Source organism: Syngnathus acus, chromosome 6 (genome assembly GCF_901709675.1).
Source record: "Syngnathus acus chromosome 6, fSynAcu1.2, whole genome shotgun sequence".
NCBI lineage: Eukaryota > Metazoa > Chordata > Actinopteri > Syngnathiformes > Syngnathidae > Syngnathus > Syngnathus acus.
The window spans coordinates 12,992,737-13,013,727 of record NC_051092.1 but is presented as its reverse complement, the minus strand read 5'-3'; the positions used below and the strand labels follow the sequence as shown (position 1 = coordinate 13,013,727).

The 20,991-nt window shown below is 42.5% G+C and overlaps 1 protein-coding gene across 1 annotated transcript; it reads left to right on the top strand.

Moving 5' to 3' along the window:
* The first annotated feature begins 174 nt into the window (after positions 1-174).
* Positions 175-19,233, top strand: si:ch211-212o1.2 (uncharacterized protein LOC492735 homolog). Its single transcript, XM_037255097.1, has 7 exons — positions 175-628; positions 11,631-11,750; positions 11,975-12,066; positions 15,006-15,150; positions 16,144-16,356; positions 18,306-18,445; positions 18,476-19,233. Exons 1-6 carry the CDS (start codon positions 469-471, stop codon positions 18,425-18,427), a joined length of 852 nt encoding a protein of 283 aa, XP_037110992.1. The 5' UTR covers positions 175-468; the 3' UTR covers positions 18,428-18,445; positions 18,476-19,233.
* Positions 19,234-20,991: the final 1,758 nt, after the last annotated feature.

The following is a 20,991-nucleotide window of genomic DNA, read 5'->3' as shown; positions in this document are numbered from 1 at the left end:
GATATAGTATGAATACTTAGTATGTATGACGTGGACAGAAATGAAATGGCTCTGTTTGGCAGTGTATGGTCAAATTGGGCTCTGTACACTGTGCAAGTCTTTCAAATGAAGTGCCCACAATTAAGTGTCATTTTTCACCACGAAAGCAAAATGCAGACGGTCCCTGCAAGCGTGACCGTTGAACTGGAAGTAGACACTTTATCTTTTAAAAGTGGAGCATTTAAAGGCACGCTGTGGTGCGTGGGGTTAAACAGCTTTAGGGCAAACGTGTAAGCGGCTGTCACGCGTGACAGCGGTCCACACTGCAGCTTGACAGCGGTGCCGCGCGTTTATTTTCGGGTAGATCGAGTGAGCGCTCGCTGCCGTCCGTCCGCCACAAACTCGTTTAAAATCCCACGCAACCCGCTTCTGATGGCGTGCGCTAGTTGAAAGACGGCAGCGGGAGGGGAGACGGCCACGTTTGTTACTATGGCGGCGTCGCTGCTCTCCGAGGTTGACATCAGGTACCGGTCCATGGCGGAGGAGGATCCGAACAGCAACGAGCACGGGGCGGCGGCACACTGCGCAGCGCCCCGCTGGGGACCGCAGCACGCCGGAGCCCGGCAGCTGGCTCGGCTCTATTCTCCCGGTGAGCACCAATCGTCATCTTTGCTGAGTTGCTTATGGATGAGGGAGCCGTCCGTCACTGTAGTGCACCATGCACCGCTGAGGATGGTTATATTGTGGAGCGCTGCATGTGCATGCATTTCAGGTCCATGCATTTGTCCCATTTACCAGTACGTCTGGAAGTTTTCAAAATGCAAACTCCCCCTAAACTGGATATCAAGCAAACTGGATAAATGCTCAAACCGCTCGCCTTAAATCTATTTGAGCATTAATTTGCAAACCTCTAGTTTTCATTCGTCATTCAGCACACAAATAGGATTTCAAATAAATGACCCACAGCTTGCTGAAATGTGTTGCGAGAATCATGAATAGCTCAGATCAGTAACTTTTTGGTGTCACTTTGATGAATGTCACATTTTATCCTACGCCATTGGTCAGCCCACACTCGTGGGTGTTATTATTTACAATTTATTGACCATTCTTTTTGAAATTTCCTGAAAAGTAATGGTTCATGAGATTTCCGCCCGATGCCAGCAGTATGTTACCCGCTGTGTTGGCAATAATAAACATGCTTTTGTGGTACACATTGCACTTTATATTCTTAAATTTGAATTGATCACAAACTTTGGAAATCTTCTCTTTTATCAACTTCGCGTTCCTCATCTATCCTGCATCGTATTGATGTATTTTTTTCCCCCCCAGAAACCCTGATAAATTAAATGATGGACCTTACTTTGCTACATTAATTAAGAAACAGGAGTCGCTTAATGACATCATATTCTGGTCATGTTATCGCACAAAGACAACCAAAGATTTCCCCCTCATTTGTTGCCGCGTGGTTGGCCCTCACTTGACACGCTGAACTGAAAATGATCGTCTGACGTGACGGATCACTCATGACCTTTGAATAGTCTGTCATTGAACATCTGTCGCCGTGACGTCACTCACCAAAACAGTCTTCAACTGCTCAGTGCGCTCATCTTCCCGTTAAGAAAAATGAGAAAATATCAATGTTCTAATGGAGCTGTCCAACTCCTGAATTGGTTGTGATTGTCCTAAAAGCAGCACATTTCGCTGTGTGTTTTGATGCCTAAGACAGTGTGTTTCCCAACCGCGGCACTGGTGTGCCGTGAGAGATGTTCAGCTGTGCCGTGGGAAATTGTCCAACATTAAATACCGAGCGCATTGTAAACACGATCGCCAAACCACAGGTTAGTTAGCGCAAGGCCTGGTCAGCCACTTGCTAATCGTGCATGCGTGGCATATCGGAGAATCTTGAGATTTCATGTTGTGGCATCGGCACATATGTGTGTGTTGCTGTTCGTGTTGGCTCGTGAGTGAACGATTCGTTCGAAAGAACGATTTCTTTTCAGTGAACGAGAGTGAACGAATAACTTCCTAAAGTGATTCGTTCTTTTTTCAGTTCATATGACTTCAACCAGTAGGTGCCGGTAATGCGCATTGAAGCTGGTGCCACCTAGCCGTAAATCAAAACGAAGAAGAAAATGACGTAACTTCCCGTTCACGAACGAGTCGTGAATTGCTTTTCCAGTTCCCCAACTGAATGGAACTGTGAGTGAACGAGTCAGTGATTTGCATTTCCAGTTCATCGCGTGAACGGATTAGTGAGGGAACGAATCCTGAACGAGTTAATGGGTGAACTACCTTCCCGTGCATCAACGGATCAGTCAGTGAAGGTGTTGCGTCTCCCTCCTGGCGTGAACTATGTAAGCCAGAATGTAGATTTACGATTTGCCAAGGAAAGAAAGAACCACTCACTGAAACACCACTTCTTTTATGCACATTTTCTCCAAGCTAACGGCTAACTTTAGTGCATGAAGGGTTGCGCCGTTATGCAACAACAGGGAGATTATGCTTCTCTTTGGGTAATCTTGATTTTATAACACTTGTAGTAGTTTTTAAATAACGTGTATGCATATATACGCCTAAATATTGTTATCCAATATATCTACTGCAATTTCACATTAGATTGCTGGTTTGAAATTTACTTTTATTATTATTTTCAAATAAACATTTATGTTAAAACTTGTCTGGTGTTTTATTCCTTGTTTTTTTATTCACCAATTAAAACATAAAAATCAGACATTTGGTTAACTGCTTTATATGACAATATGTATAGGTACACCTCATGGACACTTCAATAGGTACACTACACGAGGTAAAAAAAAAAAATAAATAAATAAATAAATGAGAAAGTGTAGCGAACGATTCGGTGAACGATTCTTTTGAACAAATATTTTGAGTGAACCGATTCTAAAGATTCAATTCACTTAAAAGAACTGGAATGCACTAGTACAAAAGAGTGCAGACGGCCAAGCGCTCCTTATTTCAGGTCGAAATAGCTGACTCGTTAGTGACACGGGCTCTCCATCGGAAAGAACTTGGTTCAATCCCAGGTGTGAGCATATACCTAAATGTGCTTTTAGAATTGGAACCTTGCTGCATATGCAAACAAATGCAAGTATTTATGTGTAAATACATAAGGTGGCCCGCCCCCAAGTTGGCGGAGCAAACCAATGGATCACGCCCACTACCTCAAAGTCAAAGTCTGCTTTATTGTCAACCTCTTCACATGCCAAGACACACAAAGAAATCGAAATTACGTTTCCACTATCCCACGGTGACAAGACATAGTACACGACATACATACAAGCAAACAACACAAAATAAAAACAAGGCACCTAGTAGTAATCCAGTAGTGTAAGGGGCGGGGGAAGAGAGTTAGGGTTCCAAAGTAGGGTTTAAAGCTAGGGTTAGGGGCGGGCCACCTTATGTATTTACACATAAATACTTGCATTTGATGGCATATGCATACGCAGCGAGGGTCCAATTCTAAAAGTGTACCTAATAACAGGCCACTTTATTAGGGAAATATCATGGTCAAAGGTCACAGATGTCAAGCTCTAGTCTTCGGGGCCGCGTTCCAACATGTTTTCCAAAAGTCCCTCGTTAAGTGCACCTGCGTGAAAAGTTTTTGGTCATTTTCACGTTCTACAGGAGCTAAAACTTTTCACGCAGGTGCACTTAACGAGGGAAGCACACGGACACTCCATTAGGTACACCGCCATTTTCAAGTGTACCTAATAACAGGCCACTTTATTAGGGAAATATCATGGTCAAAGGTCACAGGTGTCAAGCTCTAGTCCTCGGGGCCGCGTTCCAACATGTTTTCCAAGTGACCCTCGTTAAGCGCACCTGCGTGAAAAGTTTTGGTCACTTTTACGTTCCGCAGGAGCTAAAACTTTTCACGCAGGTGCACTTAACGAGGGAATCACTCGGACACTCCATTAGGTACACCGCCATTTTCAAGTGTACCTAATAACAGGCCACTTTATTAGGGAAATATCATGGTCAAAGGTTACAGGTGTCAAGCTCTAGTCCTCGGGGCCGCGTTCCAACATGTTTTCCAAGTGACCCTCGTTAAGCGCACCTGCGTGAAAAGTTTTTGGTCACTTTCACGTTCCGCAGGAGCTAAAACTTTTCACGCAGGTGCACTTAACGAGGGAAGCGCACGGACACTACATTAGGTACACCGCCATTTTCAAGTGTACCTAATAACAGGCCACTTTATTAGGGAAATATCCTGGTCAAAGGTCACAGGTGTCAAGCTCTAGTCCTCTGGGCCGCGTTCCAACATGTTTTCCAAGTGACGCTCGTTAAGCGCACCTGCGTGAAAAGTTTTTGGTCACGTTCACGTTCCGCAGGAGCTAAAACTTTTCACGCAGGTGCAATTAACGAGGGAATCACACGGACACTCCATTAGGTACACCGCCATTTTCAAGTGTACCTAATAACAGGCCACTTTATTAAGGAAATATCATGGTCAAAGGTCACAGGTGTCAAGCTCTAGTCCTTGGGGCCGCGCTCCAACATGTTTTCCAAGTGACCCTCGTTAAGCGCACCTGCGTGAAAAGTTTTTGGTCACTTTCACGTTCCGCAGGAGCTAAAACTTTTCACGCAGGTGCACTTAACGAGGGAATCACACGGACACTCCATTAGGTACACCGCCATTTTCAAGTGTACCTAATAACAGGCCACTTTATTAGGGGTATATCATGGTCAAAGGTCACAGGTGTCAAGCTCTAGTCCTCGGGGCCGCATTCCAACATCTGATGGAATGCACATCACTAGTACAAAACAGTGCAGACGAGTGTGGGCTTCCAGGTTGAAATAGCCGACTGGATAATGACACGGGCTCTTGCTCAGTAAGAACTTGGTTCGATCCCAGGTGTGAGAATATACATAAATGTGCTTTTATTGTGAAATTAACCCTTTATTTATTTATTCTTTTTTTTTTTTTTTTACCTCGTGTAGTGTACCTATTGGTGTTCATGAGGTGTACCTACACGTATTGTCATATAAAGCAGTTAACCAAATGTCTGATTTCTGTTTTAATTGGCGAATAAAAAAACAAGGAACAAAACACCAGACAAGTTTTAACATAAATCTTTATTTGAAAATAATAATAATATTAAAAGTAAATTTCAAACCAGCAATCTAATGTGAAATTGCAGTAGCTATATTGGATAACAATATTTAGGCGTATATATGCATACACGTTATTTAAAAACTACTACAAGTGTTATAAAATCAAGATTACCCAAAGAGAAGCATAATCTCCCCGTTGTTGCATAACGGCGCACCCCTTCATGCAATAAAGTTAGCCGTTAGCTTGGAGAAAACGTGCATAAAAGAAGCGCTGTTTCAGTTAGTGGTTCTTTCTTTCCTTGGCAAATCGTAAATCTACATTCTGGTTTACATAGTTCACGCCAGGAGACGCAACACCCAAGGCAGTTCACCCATTAACTCGTTCGCGAACGGGAAAGTCAGGATTCGTTCCCTCACTGATCCGTCCTCGAGATGAACTGGAAAGGCAAATCACTGACTCGTTCACTCACAGATCCGTTCAGTTCATGAACGGGAAACGCAATTTACGACTCGTTCATGAACGGGAAGTTACGTAATTTTCTTCTTCGTTTTGATTTACGGCGTGGTGGCACCAGCTTCAATGCGCATTACCGACACCTACTGGTTGAAGTCATATGAACTGAAAAAAGAACGAATCACTTTAGGAAGTTATTCGTTCACTCTCGTTCACTGAAAAGAGTCGTTCCTTTGAACGGATCGTTCACTCACGAGCCAACACTAATCCCCTCTCATTTAGCGGCCGTTTAGTTAGCACACTGAGCCCAAATGTTAAAAATAATCCCGACCAGGCGGATATGTGGATCACTTCCTGACACAACAAATGAAAATAAAATAGACAGCTGTGCAAGAAGAGCGTGATTTTGAAGAGCATTATTTAAAAAATCAGATTTCTGTGGCTGTCCATTAAAACAGATTGATGTTTGGTTTTCTTTCAAAATAAGGCAATCACAACCATAGTCAAACTAAAAAACAAAAAAATGTTAATATCTCAAACAGATGTGCTGGGGGGTCGGGGGAGTAAAGACACTTTTTTAAGTCAGTGTCCAAAATACGTTCAGGTACACAAAATCATCTCCAATTAAATATTGCTGTTGATGAGCGAAATTGATTGAATTATTTAGGCGTGTTTAATGAATTAAAGTCCATCCCTCAAAATATTTCTGTATGCAGCCCTCGAATGCAACATTTTGGGCGCACCTGTTCTACTTGTTCTGTATTGTGATTGTACATGCCAAGACCAAAAACAATGCATGTAAAATGTTGCATGTTTTTTATGAAATGAGCAGTGTTGTAAGCTGCAGTCATTGAATGTAAATGTTCACGTCTGGGCCAGCTGGGTACATTCACAAAGACTTATTTGTTGTGGTGCTTGCTGCCAAAGGGCCCAGCAGGCCGAAGGCGGAGGACGCGCTCGTCCACACTAACAATGCCACCAGGACATTTTAAGGCAAACTTAAAAGTAAAAATGCTTCCCACATGCTGACAAGTGTCTGTTAAAGACAACTAAACAGGCCCAATTCCAAATGCCAAAGAGTCCATTTAAGGCAGCGCCACACTGTTATGCGCTCAGATGTTTGGCTTCATCTCCGCACTGGCGGGAGGTAAATCTAAATAGCAGTTTGCCTTGTTAGACTTTGGACAAGTTAGATGAGGCGGCTGAGACGCTCCATCGAGCCAAACGCGGCCTCATTACAGCTCAGCCTGGATGGACAAACAGCTGGAGACGTCTCCGTTTGTCTCTGGTGCTTTGGTTATCCATCCCACACACCCAGTAGCTGCACCCCCCCCACCTCCTCCCACGTTCTCCTGGGGGGCTGAAGAGTTCTGCTCGACCCGCCCCCTCCTCCTCTGCCGCTTCATCGTGCCCTCAACATATGCCGCACAATGCATTTGTAAATCGCATAAAGGTGTCATGACAAAAATCAACAAGTGACAGGTGGTGCTCAAACTTCCGACATCCAACAGCCATTTTAAAAGCATCACTGGGGTTAACTAGCACAACTAATGTATCACATCTTTTGTCAATGTAATTTTCCCAGCGGGAAGTTGGAAACAATCACATATTTTTTTTTGGAAGTAAAAACGGGTTTCAATAAGTCCAACATTTGGTTGGAATGCAAATGATACTTTTGAGAGACAGCCTTTCTCTGAATCACACACAACAGTTTGAAAAATACAATGTACCACCCACATTGGCTGCAGGCGAGCCTTCTAGCCATATCGTTCTGCTGTTGACCTTGACCATGTGTGTATGCAATTATTATGATGAGGGCCACAGATGAATATAGTGGTAGCTGAAAGCCCCGGGGATGACAGGATGCCGTCCAACATGCACACGCACACCATAGGATCCGTCCGTCCGTCCGTCCATCCGCCACTCCGTGTGTGTGTCTCCACAGGGGCGAGGCTGGAGCAGCGCCTACTTAGACTCACTTCCATTTGCGTGTGTGTGTATTGCTCAATCTCATTTGCCACATTCCTCTCTTTGTTGCTGTTGAATCTACAGGGTAATAGATTTATTAAGTTTGTTTGGCACAGTGTGTGTGTGTGTGTGTGTGTGTGTGTGTGTGTGTGTGTGTGTGTGTGTGTGTGTGTGTGTGTGTGTGTGTGTGTGCGTGCATGTGTGTGTGTGTGTGTGTGCACGCATGCATGTGCGTGTATGTATTGTTTCTTCTCTTGTATATGTACTTTGCATTCATGTTGGTTTTGTGTGTGTGCGCCAGTGTGTGTGTGTGTGTGTCCCAAGTTCTGTGGTCCGCAGAGATCACATGAAAGGAATGAGGCCTGTGACTGATCCATTCCTCCTGAACAAGGGAATTTAACACCCCCCCCTCATCCTCTGTGTGTCCCCCCCACCCCTCTCACCCCGATACTGTCTGTCTCCCCCATCTCCCGATTTCATTCTCTCCAAGCACGTGACCCACTTTTACCACCCCCTCCTCACTCCATGTCCCATCTGAAGACAGTCTACTGAGAGCAAACCAGGGACACACAAAGAGAGACACAGGATAAAAACAGTTGTCTGTGTCATGTTTTTATTTTCACACCCTAATAATTCTCACTCTCCTAACCTCTATGAATGCTGTTTTTTCAGAGGAGTTGATAACTCGTTCCATTCATGCTTTTCCACGGGAGAAAGTAGGTGCTTTTTCTGGTATCTGGTCAGTGTGCAGTGTCACCCAAAAAGCACCATCTTTCCCAGCCAAGTCAGCAAGATAGGAAGGTGCTAAGACATGAAATATTTATGAGTATGGAACAACGCTTTAAAGTCACATCTCAGGTGAACCGGGAGTGGTGGCCAAAATAGACGTCAGCAATTTGTACAATTTGTACAAACCGTTTTAGTTTTAGTTCAAAACTTTGGAAGAACTAAAAGCAACTGTAAAGTATCTGCGTCACTCATGGATGAATATCTTCGGAATATTCAAATTAAAAAAAACTGTGGTGATTGGCTAGAATTTAAAAAAATAAATAACTTTATTACCAGGGAAATTGAGTGAGAGCTCCACTGCCACCTATTGTAGTGGATGTGCAACTACATTTTATTCTAAACATAATATGGCAAAAATAAATTCCCCTATTGGCACTGCACGATGCCTCCCTAGGGATACCTGCCTCACTATTTGAGAAAGACTAAAATAGGACAACTCGACATTTTAGTCTGCAGCAGCAAGCGTCTTTCACTGCTGTGCCATCTGCTGGAGCTGGAGTGGTACTTCCCCAGTTGCCCCCCACTCTGCTTCATGTTGTGGCCTGTAGCTCCACTTTCATAGGAGAAGCACAATTTAATGACTCCGCTCTTTGTTGGACATTATTAAATTCTGAAGTGAGGAATAAATCACATTAGAGCTAATAAAGCAGCGCTTGTGTGTCTGAATGAGCTCCTGATTGGACATTTGTTTCTTTACGCAACATATGTTAGTCATTGTGGTCTCATAAAAAAAAAAAAACTAAAGTACACTACTTCAGGGAGCTGGTGTAGCACAGAGCTGCACCAAAGGCTAAACAAAAATGTGATTTTACACAATTCTTAATGTGACGGCTTCTATTTGGCCCAGACTTCACCTCTCCTAAGAAAAACAACACACACACCGGGAAGCAGCCTCTTCCTCTTTGGTCTCATTCTCTCCATATGATCGTGTCAAACTATGATGTGTATTCAAGTGTGTGTATTCCGCATTAGTATTCAGTTTGTGTTGGCCGCCTGCTGGCTGCCACTCATCCCCCAGACAGCAAATCAGGCGTGTTGATTAATTTCAGCCTATTAGCGCCCCTCGTTCCCCTCCCGTGGCCCCGCCCAGGTTAAATTGCCACGCACGCCCACGTGCACGAACTCAAGCTCAAGTAGGGGGGTGCAACGGGGTGAGCGATGGCGGAGGGGTGACCACGGAGGGTTATTGTCAGAACAATATTAATGAGGGCGGCTGTGTGAAGGGGGGGTTGGGCTCCAATTTTAGTGTTTTTGTGCCAACTTTAAGTGAGTTTGTGGTGTGACTTCTAATTTTGCCAACTATAATTGATGGTGTTGCGTGCGCACTAATTTAAGATACTTTGTGTCACGTCTCTCTAAAAGAATTTGTATTTATTTTCCATAAGTGCTTTTAAAGCCTGTTTTTGCGTGTCTGTCTGGAGCTGTGTGTGATATCCAGCAATGCCATGGCCTGAGGGACATGAGTGCGTGTGCTGTGTGTGCGCACGTGTGTGTGTGTTTGAGCACGCGCTCAGTGGAGGCCTGTCCTAGTTTCCTTCCCCTCACCAGGGAGCCAGAGGATCCAAGGACTGACGCACATCACCTGACAGCCGCCCCTCCGCTCCACGACCCTACACTCACTGTGTGTGCGTGTGTGCTTCCCTGATGGAGTGTTTGAATTTGTGTTTATGTCACAAGACATGAGTGTGTGCTAAAGTGATCTGAGAGCGAGTTAGGAAATCCGTCAGTTGGCGTGTCATTGTGTGTGAGCCTATTTAAACCGTGAATTTTGGTGTTGCGCGTGTTTGAGTGCCCACGTCGAAGCAGCTATCTGCTCTACTGGCCTTACTCAGTAGACAGAGGCTGTGTGGATTGAATTATTGTAAATGCATTGATAGGCAAGGATTGTTGTTGTGATCCTTCTGTAGTTGTTAACGACTGCACTCAAAGTCGACAGCAGTAAACATGCCAACTACAACAGAGTTCTAGTAAAAGTACATATAAAACAAGACAGGTGTCATGGCTGCTTTATTGGCCAGTAAAGGGGGTGATTTGGATTTGTAATGGAAATGGCTATTCATTTCTGTGATTTTGTTATGAGGTCATATTACTATAATTTATTCATATTGTCGCTTTAACTCACATTTAAAGACTGTGAGAGATCATCAGGACCCTTTTGAATGTGCCAAATAATAACTATCTTTGTAAATGAAAATGGAAATTCTTCAAAAATAACCTCAACCTAACAAATTATACTTCATTTGAGGGTTTTTGTAATGTGGGTGGAAAGCCAAAGTACATGTGACAACTAACTACAACTACAAGAAGGCCGGCATTTGAACCTGAACCTCAGAAAACGCTGCCGCTGCCATCATGATTTACTCCGACACAAAGACAGAAATGACGATTTCTTAATTGTCAAGCTGAAGCATAAACTGTATTGCCTTAAAATATACAAGACTAAATTTCCCTTTTTTTTTTTTTTTTTATACATCCATCTACCACTCTCTTCACTGATTGAAGTCTAAGCCGTGGAGGTCTCAAATTAAATCTCCACTGGAACCCGTCTTCAGTCTCTCTCCAACTTTGATACCATTTCCAGAAGGTGAAGGGTCACGTTTGACAATTCGTGAAATATCCATAATCACATCGCTTAAATCTCCCGTGATCACTTTGCTGCATCCTTTATGAGAGCATATTAATAATCGCTCTGGTCTATAGGCGCGCCAACTCGGAAGACTGTGCGCTTTATTCAAAAACGGCCATTAATATCTCATAGGCTGCTAATGCTGTCATAAAGGAGAATCCGAGCACATTAAACTTTCACGAAGAAGAGAGAGGAAATATACTGCAAGTAGAAAAGAACTTTTCAAACAGAAGAACGATTTCTGTTTGTTTGGACAGTCGTGAAACATGATTGGCTGTGAGCTGTCATGTGACCTGATAGCTCCAAAGAAAGAGAGAAATCACGGAAGTAATCATGAAATCACCGGAATCTCCTCGTATCTTAATGAGCTTGAGATCTGCACTGTGTGTGTGTGTGTGTTTCAATAATTTACTATTACTAAGTATGTGTCCCTCGCTCATAAAAGTGCTGATCAGTGAATTTAGAATAAAAGGAAAGTTCGTCAAACGAATACCGCTTGACCTCACCGAGGCAGACGGCCCAAGTGTGTGTCCGTGTGCGTTCGAGCGGGCTCAGTGCTGCGTCAGCGTTGGTGTTTCACATATGAGAGGTCGTGACCCCACAGCCCCGAGTACATTGTCTTCATCTGACTGATTATATATTAAAACCCTTGACCCTCCAGTTCATAAAACTCAACTTTTTGTTTTGTCTTCGCTCAGATAATAGTTTGAAAAGTGTTTATTGTGCGTGTGTTTTCAGGTAAGCGTGTCCAGGAGTGGGTGTGCGTGATCGTGTGCCTCGTCCTCTTTGTCGTCAACTTCACTTTGCTCTTCCTGCACTTTTCCACCCTTCACGTCTACAAGATCATTCTCGGCATTGGTGAGTTGGAAATCGGTAAAATAGTGAATACACTTCCAAACAGGCATTACTGTAATTTCAAATCAATGCTGTTCCATGTGTTAGCTAGCTTCGTCTATAGAGCCCGTATTAGAATCATGATGATTATTAGCACAATTATCTTTCATTCATTATGTTTTGAATTGTTAATTTTACTACTGTTATGACACTAATTGTACTCTATTTATTTCTGTTTTATACTGTAGTGCTGGGAATCTTGACAGCAGACTTTGCATCCGGGATGGTACACTGGGGGGCGGATACTTGGGGATCTGTAGACATCCCTCTTATCGGCAAGGTGAGCGCACGCACATTCATGAACCACAAATTTCCCTTAATCAGATTGTTTCTGTTGTTTTACTCATTTATTTTGATTTTGCACTTTTACACTTTTATGTCCCAAATTATAAATGCTTTCTGGTTCTTTGGGCAAACCAGTTAAGAAATAATACATTCCCTAAAAATGAAAAGATAGTTCAAACAAATATCATGTGATTTTAAATGTTTTGGACATTGAATGCTTTATTTGTGCATCCTTTGTTTCCTATCTTAGTCTGGCAGCAACAGCAGATTGTTTGTGTTTGCACATTCTGGACCACAGTCAGAATTACTTTTCAATTCATTACGGAAAAATACAATTCAAGCAATTTTCTCATGTATTTAAGATTGTAAGGTGATAGCACCTGGATACTAGTGTGAATGGAATGGGTGAAAACAAAATGCCAGAGGGGAGCAGCTCGCAGAAGTGTTTTTTTTTTTTTTTTTGGGATGTGGGGAAGAAAAAAACTATGAACTTTTAGTAAATAAAGTTTCAATCCTGAACTATGAACTGACCAAGTTCATTATGAAATATGTGAACTGAACTTTGAACTCATTCGCGTAGAAAATGACCTTGCCCAACACTGCCCACAGCCAATTATAATAAAGGTCCTTGTCGATGCAGCCAATTAGAACGCATGTTATCAGTTGCAGCATGCGGATTAGTTGTGATTAATGGGATGAGAGTTCCATGTGTTATGAAATATTCATAAACATTTTTGCACTTGTCGAATGCATGTGCATGAAGCATCCTAATTATACAAGGAGCTATTGTTAAGGCATAATTAATCAGAGTATGATTAATGCTGTTTCTGTCTATATTTGATGAGTATATTAAATGACAGAAGGCATTCAGAATATTGCGCACAGTTGAATTTTATTTTAATTGTTGAATACATCAATGATTAGGTCTTGGAAAGGTGAATTAATCTCAATTGAAATTATGTAATTTGATTGATTCATTGTTTGTTGTTATTACAAAGGTGATTTTTATTTATGCGTGAAACTTTTTGGGGATGCTGGAATAAACAAAAACTAAAACTAAACTAAACTGAAAATGCAATAAATCAAATTATTGTCGGCGAAAAAATGACACCACATGCAATTAACTAAAAAAAAAGTTTTCTTTTATTATTTGCCAGCTACTGGTTTAAGTTACTTACTTTTACACTGACACCACAATATTAAAAAAATCTGTACAGTGTATTTGATGATTAAAGTTTGACCTCAAGAATATATTTATTTTTAAGATAGTATATTATACAGGGACATTCTGAAGAATTTCAAGGTCTATATCCTTCATTTCACAGTATTGCTCATCATTCTGTTTTCCATGAAACGATCCACTCTGCTTTCTGTCACTGTTACTCTTTTTCATCATGACCCATATATGACAAACTGTCCTCCCGAGGCACCTCACATTATTTAAAGGTGATTATAAGTGCTTATGTTCTGACACATTTAAGGAGATGCATCAATTTGAGTTTCATTGGTTCTTCAATTAGCTTTTCAAACATTCAGCATTGTGTCAATACTGCCATTGATGTTTATTTTGGCAGAAAGAATTGCTGCGTTTTCCAACTTGTTTTGTTGAAATGTGAAACTCGTTACGTTAAAACGGGAATTATCGCGTTAAAATGTAAAACACATCATGTGACCTTTGACATTTTTTCCAGGTGCAATATTCCTCCGTACACATCTGTTAGGGCTTTGAAAAATAGTGAGAGCAACACAAAAGGAAAGATTTGGACAAAGGCAAAAAAAAAAAAAGACGTGATGAAATTGCTGTCGGAAGGTCGAGAGAGAGAAGTGGGTATGAGGGGGCGGCAAGGCGTGTCTGCGCAACCAGTGGGATGGCGCCGGTTGCCAGGGCGATAGGCGATGTGAGCTGGTGATTAGTGAATGTCGTGCAAGGCGGGCCTTTAAACGGTGTGGGATTAGAGGACACGCAGTGACCGGTGGCCCGCCGTTAACCAGGAGCGAGGACGCCGCCCCTCTCGGCACGACCTCCGCCGCTTTGATGCGGCTGAGGGCTGCGGCAGTCAGCAAAGGGGCGGGGGTCGAGACGGAGGTGAGAGCGCTTGTAATTGTCAAGATACCAGCGGTGATGAGCAACAAAGTTGGCAAATAGGCAAGCGCCATTGTGCCAACATGCGACAATAACGAGTTTTCCTGCTGACATCTCCAAGGCTTTGTGTATCATAACGATACGCGCCTTCCTTTTTGGCTTTGCTCACACTTGTAAATAAATTATCTTTACGCTCCGTGTGAGTGTTTGAGCTGCTTTTTGTCCCCTGCGTGCGTCTGAAATGCAGATTATTTTATTTGCCAACCCTCCTGCACTCACTCCTCTGCACACATGTAGGAAATGCACACTGTGTGTGTGGCTTGGGTCATTTATGTGTATGAGTGTGTTTGTGCATGTTGACTGCTGTTCTGTGGTTTATTAAGATGCTGGATGTGAACTCTGGGGTTGCATCGGCTGCTGAGCTGAGCTGCTGACTTTTTCTGTCACTGTGCTTTTGTGTCCACTGCTATGCTGTAGTTCAAATTGTACTTTCCTTTTATTAATGTGCACTCTTATTTAAAAGTAAAAAAAAAAGTACAGTTCTCTGAATCGGTGTACATTATTTTTTTATTTTTTTAAAAACCCTTGTGAGTGGGATTGCTTTATTTATTATTTTCATAAAGTGCTTTGTTATAGCGAAAGTCATTGTGAAAGGGCTGTATCAATACACATGTATTTCTTTGGTGCGATAGATTTTAGTCCACACAAACACTAAATTCTTATTGGACGCATGTTATTATTCCCTTGGAAATTGTGGAAAATATAAAAAAGATATCGTATCTTGCCGTGTTTAAGGAAACCACTTAAAGTTCTTTCAATTACTATGTTAATTTTTGTTTCTCTCTCTGCAGGCATTTATTCGGCCGTTCAGAGAGCACCACATTGACCCCACCGCCATCACCCGCCACGACTTCATTGAAACCAATGGAGACAATTGTATGATCCCCATCCTGCCACTGGCACACATGGCCTACAAGTTCTCCACTTACACACCAGGTAACACACACATACGCAGAAAATCGCAAACCACACCAAAATATAAGGCCAATCAATTCAGAAATTCATACTTTCTTATATTCTTATTAAGTTAGATGAGAGACCAAATAAACAGAATGGATTTGAGACCAGTGTTCCTAACTTGCGCTGTAACAGGACAAAAGGTAAAAGTTGTAAAGGTCGCCTATCTTCAAGGGGGTCCAGCAAACAATGGAGAGCGGAGGGAGAGAAGATTATAGGTAGAAAAACCAAGGCCCGCTTGTAGGTCATATCTCCGCTGTGGGTCAAGAAGGAAGGTGACATCTCTGCCCATTCAGTCTGCTCTTGAAAGGGGTCACCATTCAGAGAGGTCAGGGTGAGCGGGAGGGTACGACCGTCATGTAGCGGTGAGGTGACATCTGAACGTATCGCGTCAACCTCCTCACGGTGGCAAGCGGTCACCAGACAAAGACGGAGGACAGGCGAGAAGGTGAGGTGACATATCCAGCTGACATTTGTGCACTTGAGCTGATGGGACACGTAGACCAAGAGAAAGACTGCTAAGAGTCAGAAAGACAAATTTAAGACAAGGTTGGACAAAACAGACCTTTGGATGAAGAATGAACTTATTTGTGAGGTCACTTTATCCAAATATGAATTTACTTGGGCTTCTACTGTACCAACACAAAATTCAACAAAAAAACACAACACAGCATGTTTTGTGTGTTGCCCTCCTCAGTCATCTTTTTAATGGTCAATGTTTTCAATGTACGTCGTCATCAAGTGTGTCATGTGCTACACTTGTCCTCTGCTCATCTCTCCCTTGCCGCCACATCTTCTTGTCTCCCGCATTCCTCACCCCCTCCTTCGATCCCTTCATCTCGACGAGGCTCCCGCCAGCGTGCTCTCTGTGGGAGTGCTACGCCTTTGTGCGGGCCCTCATCACAACACTTAAAACTAAAAAATAAAAGGTTCTTCATCTTTTTGCGCCATCACTTTTACGTCACATTTCAGAGGCCTTGGCGGCGTCCTATCCTTGGGACTGCTACGTTTTCGCCCTGGCTGTTTTCGTCACGTTGACCAACCAGATTCACAAATGGAGTCACTCCTACTTCGGGCTCCCGTGTTGGGTCACGCTGCTGCAGGACTGGCATGTGGTGTTGCCACGGAAACACCACCGCATCCACCATGTTTCACCGCACGAGACGTACTACTGTATCACTACAGGTAAGCTTGCTTTAAGGTACTGTAAGAGCAAATGGAAGCTATTTTAGCACCGTAAACTTAATTCATAAGGATTTAGTTTTAAGGACAAAGTTATACTTGCTTCACCTCCATTTGTAATGTGTTGAACTTTTGCCCTTATTTTAGGACAAATTTCTGTTCCTATTTTATCTGAATTTGTATTTAAGTAGGTTCATTCTAGTGGATTACACAACACAATAGTACTGTCATAAATATATTCAATGTTTTATATGAACAAACATAAACATGAAACAATTAAATGACAAAAATGTGACTATGGCATTCACTAGTTCATTCTGAGCCATTGACCTCCAAATATTGAATAGCATCATGAACCGAGGACCTCCTCTTTAAATCCCAACATGGGCCAAAAATTGTATATAAACCTGCAATTATTCAGATGGTATATTTGTTTTTGTTAAGTATTCATGTTTTACGAAGTGTGCAACATCTCACAATCACACTCTTTTTTTTTTTGTATGCCTGATAAAATCTTGTCTGGTAAGTGATATTGGAATATTTGCTGTACAAATTGGAGAAAGGACCATCCACCATTAAAAATAAAAAGTGTGTTGTCCAAATTAGATGAATGAATGTCCATCCCAGTGTGAAAACAGATAAAGGTCAAGTTATGTGAATGTGTTTATGGTGGGTGGCCATTTTATAGAGCCTTAATTGAAACCCTTAACGGCACATTGACTTCACAAAAGTCTGACAAAATGGCGCTGGCTTTGAAATAACGCCACCAAAAAATGTTGTTTGCGTGCATCTGTCTCTTGAGAAACGCTGGGCTTCGCTCGCTATTCTTTGTGCATGTGGGTGAGAGGGAGTGGCAAAGCAGCATGGGGGGAGCTTGTACGTCACCGTGGCGCCCCAGTGGGCGCCAGATGTACGTGAGTGACCCAAGGGGGGCGTCACTGGGAAAAGTGTGTGTTTGTAGATGCATGCACTGGCCTGCATATGCATACTTGAGCATCTGTGCACAAGCTAGTTTTTGTGACCTCTTCACGCTTCCTAACCTGTGTGGGTCTCTGTGTGTGTGTGCCGTTGTGGGTTGGTGGCAGTCCATCCACAGGGGACAGTGACAGCCCCCCCAACTCCACCACCTCAGTCTCCCTCAGCATAGCAGCCTCAGATTCCACTGGGGCTTGCATAGCTGCCTTTGTGTTTGCCACTGGCTGACAATCCCCATGTATATTTAATGCTAACCTGCTGTCTGTTCTAACAAATAGGACTTCACAGGCAGAGGGAGGAAGCGTGGAGGATGAGGAAGGGTAGGTCTTCCTAGCTGAGGGCGGGTCGCTGAAGGGACGCGACGTACACACACTTGCGCGTAGCATACGCAAGCACGCATCCCCGCACCCTTATCATATATCATGTAAACATCACGGGTGGTGGTGAAAATTTATTTTCTCAATTGGAGTTACACTTTTTTTAATTGATTTTTGATTGATTGAAATCAATAAACTCTCCTCCTCTTGTAATTTCCTGAAATGAGCACCTGTCTGCTTTCTAAATGTAGAAACACAGGAATGTGTTTGTGTGTGTGAGGTGGGAGTGAGAAACTGAGGTTGCGGTGCGAGTGAGGACTGATGAGGACACACCGCTGGATGGACATTAAGGTCACTAATGAGAGGTGAAGCGCTGTGAAATGAAAGATGATCTCAGCTTGTCTGGAGGGGAAAAGAGAGGCGGACATTCCCGGTGGAAAATGGATGGCCATTGCGAGGGAGCGCTTGCCCTTTGCGTGCAGGACCTTGCTATTTGAATGCTAGCGACTTGCTTGAGATTGCCAAAGCCCGCTGGAATTGGCGGTAGTTCACCCATAACACTAATGAAGTTGAGCTCTGTCAAAAAAGCCGATTTTGCTGTTTGATTATTTTTAATTATTCTTTTCTTCTCACATACCTTTGGTCTGTGTTATGACCCAGGCTGGTGTAACTATGCCCTGGACCAGCTGGGCTTCTGGAGGCACATGGAGCATCTGATCGAGCGACTGACCGGTCAAAAGCCTCGATCTGATGACCTGGCTTGGGCCAAGAAGACCGACTGAGGACAGATCGGAAGGAGCCTGTAGACAGCAGATAAGGAGAAGATGTATTAAAAAGAAAACACACACACACACACACACCACACATTTCAACCAAAATAACTTGTTCTTATGTAACATTGAAATTTCTTATTGGTGAATTTGGGGACGTGGGTAGCCTAATTTAGAAATTCTATTTAGTCTATTTAATATATCAATCGCTCATTTCAATTGAACTGTCGAAACAAAATAATTTTGCATAATATTTCAATTTGTTGAGGTACACTTATATGTATATGTCCTTGTTTCATGTTATGACATTCCAGGTCCTTTTTTGAAAATAATGTTTTAAGCTGCATTCGCTGTTGCACAATTAAAATTCCAAATGCAGACGTGACATTCGCAATTGTGCATCCGTTTACATGAAGTCTATTTTCGGATTAAATTCCATACACATGCTTGTCAATTCGCTCCAACAAGCTTGACTCCAACTCCAACTGCTTGACACTTTGAACACATGTTGAGTGTCACCCCGCATTCAAAGGGTCAACGATAACTGCACTTTATTCTCCCTTAAGGTCAAGGGTCACTAATGCAGCACGCGCACACACGTTTACACCAAATTTCTGTCAACACACACGCAGATTCTCATAATGTGTTTTTTTTCCCTCTGGCTTTATAATTTTCTATTTTCTTATTAACAAATCAAGCCATGAGGAGTTCAACTCTTGATTTTACATTTTGCAGTTTACCGCTCGCTGCTTGTCTGCCTTAATGTTTTTATCTGCTCTTCTCTTTGAATAAAGAATTAAACTATTCCAGATGTTCAAGTGCTCTGTGGTTGCTTGAGAAGCAATGTAAATATTAATACGTGGTTGAGGGCAGGAAATTGAAAAGCTAGAGAAGAAACTTTTGTATGAGGAAAACATTCATTTTTAGATTCATTACTTTTCAGAGTTCATCTTCATGGCAACGTATTAAACTGCGAATAATATGTCTCTACCGCCCTCTAGTGCCAGGTTGATGACGTGACATGAGGCAAAAATAAGTTCTCAAACATTTAAAAGCTGTTGTGATGAATCTTATCACATTCTGCCATCCTCGGTGAAGTAGTTTCACATCACAAGGTCGCCTTGTTTGCGCAGCATTTGTCGACCACGGAACCTTTCGGGCTACTCCACTAAGCCTTAACTCCAAAAAACAGACCCCTGTTGCGGCACAGCTGTTGCAGCAGCAGCCTCCCCTGTGGATAGGGCGAAGGGGGGGAGGAAGGCCTTAACAGAGGAGGAGGGACTGGAATCAGCCAGGGGCACAAATAAGGTGCTTGATTTTTTTTCTAAACAAGATGCCATCCATGTAGGGGCTGAGGGTTTTATATATTTGGTTTCATTGGATAGTGAAGATACTTTATTTCAGTGCATTTTTTGTGCAAAACCTTACTAAGCCCACATGCAGGCTGGCAGCAGTTGTGGAAGCTTTGTGACAGTTAATTAATCAGCTTATACAACAGCTCGAGCTTCGTTTGTATCCGCACAAACATGGCGACAGCGCCAGTCTGTCACACCTCATCATATATCTCACCATGAGAGCTCCTTTGTCATTCCCACATTGCTTTTGGTGTTTGCACCTTCACGTATAGTTAACAAGACACACTCCATAGATGGATATGTTTGATCTCACAGTGGCCAACTCACGCTGCTTGCTATTAAAGTTTCCATTCGATGCACTATTGCAATAAGAAACCGGGGATACAGTTCAAGTGTGAAAACAGGTAGATGGTGGAATTGAAACCACAACCTTTGAACTGTGAGGCGATCATGCAAACCAGTGCGCCACCCATAATATTATATACTATATTATGTATGATATATATATATATATATGATAATTAGATAATGGTAAATTGTGCTGCCAACAAAACTCAATGCAGCTCTGCTTACCTTGTGCAAAGTCCATGTCAGGCACAGTTTAACTGGATTACTGTGATGCACACTTAGTTCATTTCAAGCAGTTTCTACCAAACATACTGTATTAAACCAAATGGAATCGAAGACTACGTGATGATTTTGTCACTTTATTAATAGAGTGTGAGAGTCCCAGTGTGATGCTTATTAAGGATCAGGGGGTGTGTTCACAGTCTTTGTGTTCCAATTTTTAAATGGTTCTCAAAGTTACTTGTGTGATTTATTATTGAGGTGCGGAAATATAGATATTCACCTCTAAGTAGTCCTGGAAGTGAGAAATCCAATTATGAGCCTCTGAAACGTTTGTTCGAACTCTGTATCACATTGAGCACAACGTTTTTTAAGCAGCCTTCTTCAATAGATTTGAATTTATCATATGAGTGAATACTAAATGTACCGTGATAATATTGTTTGTGTTGATCTACTGATCTTGATTTATCGTGTGCTTGCATTCAGTTTAAAACACACTATCATGGCCTACCTAGGCTCATTTAAATTCTGATGTTACTTCATGTTTTTTTGCTTCCTTTATGCCCTGTTGTCATTGGCTGCTGAGAACAGCAGAGTACACCCCAAAGACCTTAATAAGGACAAACAGTACATAAGCCGGAATCAAAAGGCATT

Excerpts from the sequence above, each read along its gene's own strand:
- si:ch211-212o1.2 (XM_037255097.1), top strand. The coding sequence starts at position 469 with ATGGCGGCGTCGCTGCTCTCCGAGGTTGACATCAGGTACCGGTCCATG. Across the intron at positions 11,751-11,974 it reads CAAGATCATTCTCGGCATTG|TGCTGGGAATCTTGACAGCA; the intron begins GTGAGTTGGAAA and ends TTTATACTGTAG. Across the intron at positions 15,151-16,143 it reads GTTCTCCACTTACACACCAG|AGGCCTTGGCGGCGTCCTAT; the intron begins GTAACACACACA and ends GTCACATTTCAG.